This window comes from Mesoplodon densirostris, chromosome 1 (assembly GCF_025265405.1).
Source record: "Mesoplodon densirostris isolate mMesDen1 chromosome 1, mMesDen1 primary haplotype, whole genome shotgun sequence".
Lineage (NCBI taxonomy): Eukaryota > Metazoa > Chordata > Mammalia > Artiodactyla > Ziphiidae > Mesoplodon > Mesoplodon densirostris.
Window position 1 is genome coordinate 8,082,774 of NC_082661.1, and position 7,601 is coordinate 8,090,374.

At 43.6% G+C, this 7,601-nt stretch overlaps 1 protein-coding gene across 1 annotated transcript in view; it reads left to right on the forward strand.

Moving 5' to 3' along the window:
• Positions 1–7,469, forward strand: part of LOC132487697 (2'-5'-oligoadenylate synthase-like protein) — a 28,325-nt gene extending 20,856 nt beyond the window's left edge. The window contains 1 exon segment of the mRNA XM_060095438.1: positions 7,347–7,469. Coding sequence (XP_059951421.1) covers positions 7,347–7,469 — 123 coding nt within the window.
• The last annotated feature ends 132 nt before the right edge of the window (positions 7,470–7,601 follow it).

The following is a 7,601-nucleotide window of genomic DNA, read 5'->3' on the forward strand; positions in this document are numbered from 1 at the left end:
TAGCCTTGAAACTGGAAATGTAGGACAGTTCTCTGACCCAGCAATCTCACACCTAGGACTTTATCTTACAGATAAAGTCACGAAATGTCAGAGATAAGGTTCTCTATTGTGACATTGTTTGCAATAGCAAAAGATTGGAAGTAATCCAAGGGTCCAGTAATATGGGGCTATTAATGCAGGTATAAACAAAAGAATGAGGGTGACCTCTCCACATTGACACAGAGAGCTCCAGGGCATATTAAGAGGCAAGGTACAAAGAGTACATACGACCTGCTGTCCCAGGTGTTATAAAGTAGAGGAAATAATGACATGGTTTTATTTTTAAAATTTTTTATGATTTTAATTTTTTTAAATATTTATTTGGCTGTGTCGGGTCTTAGTTGCGGGTCTTAGTTCCCCCTCGGCATGTGGGCTCTTAGATCGAACCCGTGTCCCCTGCATTGGAAGGCGGATTCTTAACCACTGGACCACCAGGGAAGTCCCATGTTTTTATATTTACTTCTATTGCATGAAGAATCATTGGAAAGATAAACAAGATGCTAATGTGGAGGGCTGCCCTTGGTGGTGACAAAAGCTAGATGGGCTTGGGGTAGGAAGAAGTCTTCTCAGTGTGTACTTTTTAATTTGTTTTGATTTGTAAATGAAGTAAATGTATTAACTATTTACAAAACAAACAGAAGTTGCTTGGGGGAGAAAATGTCAGAGAGGAAAGTAGTTCTACAGATACTTGTAATTCAGATGTTTCCAAAGTTCCTTCTAGTATCAATCTTTGGATATTAAAGGGAGAATGGCAACCCTCTTTCGACCATCTGCCCAGTGGGGTACTGGGCTACATACGATCCTGGATTTATCTCAAGCTTTCTTTTAGGAAATTAACACATGTGGGAAGGTGTTACCAAAGCTTGTTTATCAACCAGAAGAAGGCCAGTTCAGAGTGAAGTTCATCACATATAATCCAGCCCAACGGAGCATCCCAAACTCCAGGGCGAGGCATAGGGCCAGAATGGGAACAGGTAGCAGTAAAAAAAAGTTGCCTTTTCTAAGTAAAATTTACTTCAGTAGATCCCAGTGATAAACTATTCTTGCTTTTCAATCAACACTTTTCTAGCCTTTAAGTGTAATATATGATTTACTTAGATTTCAATAGGAATCTGTAGAAGAGGGAAGAGTCAAGGCCAGATGATGATCACGATGACCTGGAAAAGAACCTTTACTCCTCATTGTAAATAAAAATAGTAATGCTACGAGACACTGAGCTGCCATGTGGCTTAGAAGTGGCTGGATGTTTTAGAGTGCCACATCTATCAGTGATCCTCTAGGTAACCCATATTACAAGACGAGTTAGTGAGCCACAGGGTCTCACGTTACCCAGGTAAGGATCAGTGGAGTTAGGATTGACTTCTGGGTTGTCCGATTCCAACGCCTGCATCTTAGCCACTATATGGTCTGGATGCTAGGTGCTCTAACAAGTTCATTAGAACATTGATCACAGCCAGACTCACAGCCCCTGAAGTCAGGAGCTACATTTTATTGAATCCCTTGATTCTCTGCAGAGAATCTGTGCAGAACTCTGCACAGTGTTTTGTGACTTAGGAGGCACTACATAAATAGTTCAAATTAAATAAAAAATGGGGAGACCAAGGTCGTAGACATCTTCTGGTGCTTTAATCTATATTTAAATTAATACAGATATCAGAAAACAAAAGTAATTTGTTCAGTCAATGAACTAAGTCAAACTTGAGGTGTCAGGGCAAAACATAATCTCTCATCCCTAATTTAAAAACTTAATTCGTCTTTATCACTACAGTCCTTTTGGAGGAGAATCCAGGTCAAAAGAAAAGGGAAGGACCATATCCACTATTAAGGATGTGACAGCCACAAACACAAAGCATACTGGTAACTCAAATACCAGACTGGCATTGCTGTCTGTGACTGGACTTTCCAATATGTGAACAACTCTTGGCAGAATTCAGAGCAAAACAAAGTGTCTTCAACAAAGATGAAATGATTTTATAATATATTCTCATATATTTATTTAATGACATTTAACTTTGAAATTTAAAAAATCTTAAAATTACATTTATTTACGTCAGCAATGTTAGGAGAAAAGTTTTAATTATTTTCAATTAATACATCAGGTTTTCTGCAGGGGTGGGGGTCACTGCTGTTGTTTTTCTTCCTTTTTTTTTCTTTTTTCGGTACGCGGGCCTCTCACTGTTGTGGCCCCTCCTGTTGCGGCGCACAGGCTCCGGACGCACAGGCCCAGCGGCCATGGCTCACTGGGCCCAGCCACTCCACGGCATGTGGGATCTTCCCGGACTGGGGCACGAACCCGTGTCCTCTGCATCGGCAGGCGGACTCTCAACCACTGTGCCACCAGGGAAGCCCTCTTTCTTTTTTTTAAAAAATAGATGTAGTACATATATACAGTGGAATATTACTCAGCCATAAAAAGGAACAAAATTGGGTCATTTGTAGAGATGTGGATGGATCTAGAGACTGTCATACAGAGTGAAGTAAGTCAGAGAGAGAAAAACAAATATTGTATATTAACGCATAACGCATATTGTATATTAACGCATATATGTGGAACCTAGAAAAATGGTACAGATGAACCGGCTTGCAGGGCAGAATCAGAGACACAGATGTAAAGAACAAACATATGGACACCAATGGGGAAAAGCGGTGGTGGTGGTGGTGGTGTGATGAATTGGGAGATTGGGATTGACATGTATACACTGATGTGTATAAAATTGATGACTAATAAGGACCTGCTGTATAAAAAATAAATAAAATAAAATTTTAAAAAATAAATAAATAAAATAAAAAATATTCTTGTGGCATGAGGGATCTAGTTCCTGGACCAGGGATTGAACCCAGGCCCCTTGCATTGGGAGCATGAAGTCTTAACCACTGGACCACCAGGGAAGTCCCATTGTTGTTTTCTATAGTCCAACTAAAAGAGTCAAAATTAAAGTTCTCAAAAGAAAAGTAATAAAAGTTATCAAAGCTCACACTTAGTTGGCCTCCATGGAATCAATAAAAAAGAAAAATTGCAAAATACACTGAACTTCTTAGTATCTGAATAGATAAGGTTGTAAATGTTTAACTAATACTTGAGGTTTCTATTATTTTATTTTTTAATTAATGAGCAATGTATTTTCCAAATAAACGCTGCTGCTAATTCACTACTTAATTTTTTGTCAAAAATTTTTACTTTAACTTTTTTTATTCTTAGTTAAAATTCTTACTTCTGATTAAGTGTCAAACACAACACATGATGGAGTGAACAGTTGGCTTCTTGGCTGTCCCATCACCTATGTCGCAACTGGCTGGGGCCCTTTACCTTGGAATCTTGGATTTCTCTGTCCTTAAAAGTGCTAGATTAGATCTTTAAGACTCTTCAGTTCTGGGCTTCCCTGGTGGTGCAGTGGTTAAGAATCTGCCTGCCAATGCAGTGAACATGGGTTCGAGCCCTGGTCCAGGAAGATCCCACATGCCGCGGAGCAGCTAAGCCCGTGCGCCACAACTACTGAGCCTGCGCTAGATCCCGTGAGCCACAACTACTGAAGCCCGCACTCTTAGAGCCTGTGCTCCGCAACAAGAGAAGCCACCACAATGAGAAGCCCGCGCACTGCAATGAAGAGTAGCCCCCGCTTGCCGCAACTAGAGAAAGCCCACGTACAGCACCAAAGACCCAACGCAGCCAAAAATAAATAAATAAATTTATTAAAAAAAAACTCTTCAGCTCTATTTTGCACTTATATCTCTAATTTGTATCTTCAAAATAACTTATTTATTATGTCTCAGTATTGATAATTAGCTGACTTTTTAGCTCCATGAATTAAGTCTCTTTTAAAATATTTGCTAGTGAGTTGATTTAAATAGTCTTCACAGAGTTGGCCTGGTTCACCCAAATCCCTCTTCTGGTATTTTCTGTTCTCTTTCCCTGCTCAGGCTCCCAGGCATGCAGTATCCTCCACCTGCAGTCACTAACCCCAAAGATCCTCTCAGAGCCTCTGCTTCTGGACTCAGCTCTGTTCCCAATCTCGTGCCTCGTGCTAAGACTTGGTCCATCCCCTTTTCTCTAGCACATAACTTTATAAACTTATCAGGCCCAGGTGACAATCCTTCAGCGCTTGGACAAGTAGCAAGGCGTTAATGGACAATAATGGTTTGAAGTATCCTTCTTTCAATCCAAGATTCTGGGGTTTTGAATGGCTGTTATTATTCTAAGAGTGGGAAGGGCTTTGCCATCTAGGCTTTTAGAATCTCAGGATCGTAGGCCTGCCTCTACTCTGCCTCTAATTCCTGCCCAGGAGAATAAAGATGAGTTGGGGCAAGTGTAGAATAATAATTCCTACTAAAAGCAACATGGAGATGGGTTCTGGAAGGCTCTAAAAGTCCTGAAAGACATGCTCTACCTTCAAGAATTTATAGTCTGGGGACTTTCCCGGTGGTCCAGTGGTTAGACTCCACGCTTCCATTGCAGGGGCCATGGGTTGGATCCCTGGTTGGGGAACTAAGATCCTGCATGCCACGTGGCATGGCCAAAAAAAAAAAAAAAAAAAGAGTTTATAGTCTGGGTGGGAAGATAAGATATAGACAGAGCTAGAAATATACAGTAGTCAAACAATGACTGCAGGCAGCTCTGTGACAGGTGGACAGGCAGTGCTGTGGGTGAGGGGGGACTCTTTTGACCTGGGGAGTCAGGGAAGGTATCATGTGGGGATAGATACAAACTGCAGCTGGAGGTCTTAGGTGGAATTCAGCTACGGACGAGAGAAAATAAGCGCCCCTAGCAGGCATATCCTCGTAGCAGAACCAGTATGTTAACTGCACAATTTCTGAATCTCTGCCTATTGTCCCCAGTTCAGATTTAAGTTCAGAACATTTGCCAGGTATAGCCTTCTTTAACTTTCCTCACTATTTTGCTTACCTTGCTCCTGTCAGATGCCATTCTGAGGGTAAGGAGGTTTACTCTCCTCCAGATTTTTTTTTTTTAAGATTTTTTTTGGTTGTGGACCTTTTTTTTTTTTTTTTTTTTTGCGGTACCCGGGCCTCTCACTGTTGTGGCCTCTCCCGTTGCAGAGCACAGGCTCCGGACGCGCAGGCTCAACGGCCGTGGCTCATGGGCCCAGCTGCTCCGCAGCATGTGGGGTCTTCCCGGACCGGCGCACGAACCCATGTCCCCTGCATCGGCAGGCAGACTCTCAACCACTGCGCCACCAGGGAAGCCCAGGTTGTGGGCCAATTTGAAAGTCTTTATTGAATTTGTTACAATATTGCTTCTGTTTTTTTTTTTTTTTTTTTTTTTTTGTGGTACGCAGGCCTCTCACTGTTGTGGCCTCTCCTGTTGCGGAGCACAGACTCCGGATGCACAGGCTCAGCGGCCATGGCTCACGGGCCTAGCCGCTCCTCAGCGTGTGGGATCCTCCCTGACCGGGGCATGAACCCGTGTCCCCTGCATCGGCAGGCAGACTCTCAACCACTGCGGCACCAGGGAAGCCCCTGCTTCTGTTTTATGTTTTGGTTTTTTGGCTGTGAGGCATGTGGGATCTTAGCTCCCTGACCAGGAATCGAACCCGCACCCTCTGCATTGGAAGGGGAAGTCTTAACCACTGGACTGCCAGGGAAGTCCCTCTCCTCCAGATTTAAATGCCTGCCTTGGCTCAGTGCAGCAACAGCAGGAGGCATGAGCTATGTATATTGCCAAGTCTTCTATTGGAAGACATCTTTTAGGGTGAATATAATCTGGGGAAAAATGTTTCTTCTGCTGGGTAAAAATCACCAAACATCTTCTGAGTCTCATTACAAGACTTTCTCCTTGATGGTCAGTGTGGATTTTCCTTTTTAATCATTTCAAGTCCACCTACACGTAGGCTATGCTAATGACAAATAAAAACAAATTGGGCAATAGAGGAAGTGATGGAAAGCAAGAGGCTGGCATAATCCATAAATTGCTTTTCTGGTCACTGAATAATTGAGAGCTGCCTGGGGCTTCCCTGGTGGCGCAGTGGTTGAGAGTCCGCCTGCCAATGCAGGGGACGCGGGTTCATGCCCCGGTCCGGGACGATCCCACATGCCGCGGAGCAGCTGGGCCCATGAGCCATGGCCGCTGGGCCTGCGCGTCCGGAGCCTGTGCTCTGCAACGGGAGAGGCCACAACAGTGAGAGGCCCGCGTACCACACACACACACAAAAAAGAAATAGAGAGTTGCCTGTAAAAGAAAATGAATTCTTTCCTTTTTTGTGTAGTTGCAGTTTTTCAGATGGTCAAAGTTGAAAGACTTCAGTTCACAGCTGTTGAAGGAGCATTTCCTGAACTTCTCCCTCCTACTAAAGAGACCCACATACCCTTGCCTGTTGTGAAACCCCTTGCAGGCTCAGGCACGTAGGCACTCAACATTTGTTGAATGAACTAAATAAATTAATTTAGGTGTTGGATATCTGTGATGGGGTCAGTCTTTATATCATCCAGTTTTATTGTTCCCATATAGTTAATAACTTGAATCTATAAGTAGTTTTAGAGGCTCAAAAATTTTTGTAATGTATGCTCTGTCCTCACGTGTTTCTAGACTATAAATAAAATGCATACAATCAGGGCAGCTCTGTTTCTTGTTTGCAAACAAGCTGCTTTCAAGTCTAGGTCTCCAAGGGCACATTAAGCTGAAAAACAACTGCTAGTTATTTTTCAACCAGCTAGAAAAACCGTGAAGTATTTCATGCTCTCTCTACCTCCGTTTTTCTGATAAGAGAGAAGAGATAAAACCCAGACATTCTCAGCAGTTTCTGGCCTATGAAAAGGTTTTAGTTAAAGAGCACCTTATCTGTAAGTCCAAACGGCATTGCAACACATTTTGATGTTACTCAGATCTTGGGTGTCATGTCCCCTTCATGAATTCAGAAGCACCTGTTCCTACTTGCCAAGGCCAAACTGGGGATTCCTGGGCTCTCTGTAAGTGTTCCAAGAGCTGGGCTTGGCTTGACACACCTGCCCAGATTTGTAAGGCAGGACCATGGAGAAACAATTCCTCTCTGATCCTGTGAGCACAAGGACCTAACTTCCAAGAAATTAATCACATTGTATTCAGGGTTATGGAGGCACATCAAAAAACTAAAAGGCAAAGTCCTCCTCTCAATGAGCTCTAGAGAGGGCATGGCCATAACAATCAGAATAACTGACCTTGGTCTAAGGCAGGTGGGCCCACAGAGGACTGAATCCCTTTTGGTGTGTTGCTCTAGACATCTGTAGACATGGGCTCTGATGTTTACAGCTTGGCCTTGTGCCCACACATTTTCCAGCCCTTACCATATAGCTCTGACTTTCCTTTCTGCTTGGCTAAGGCTTATCTTAGCTGGTTCTCTGTGTTGAATGAGTTCCATTTGTCCTCCTACCCCATCTACTCCCCACCCTTCCCTACCCTGCCTGCGTCCCAGGAGGCTGCCCTGCAGGGACTGCCCTCATAGGGCTCCTTAGGTCTCTGGCTTCCTAATGGGCTCAGTCCATAGAGAACCCTGGCAAGAGATGGGAGGTCAGGATCTTCCTCACCCCAGCTCCCGTTCCTGGAGGTCACTGATGACCATTGCCCAGGCAGGTGG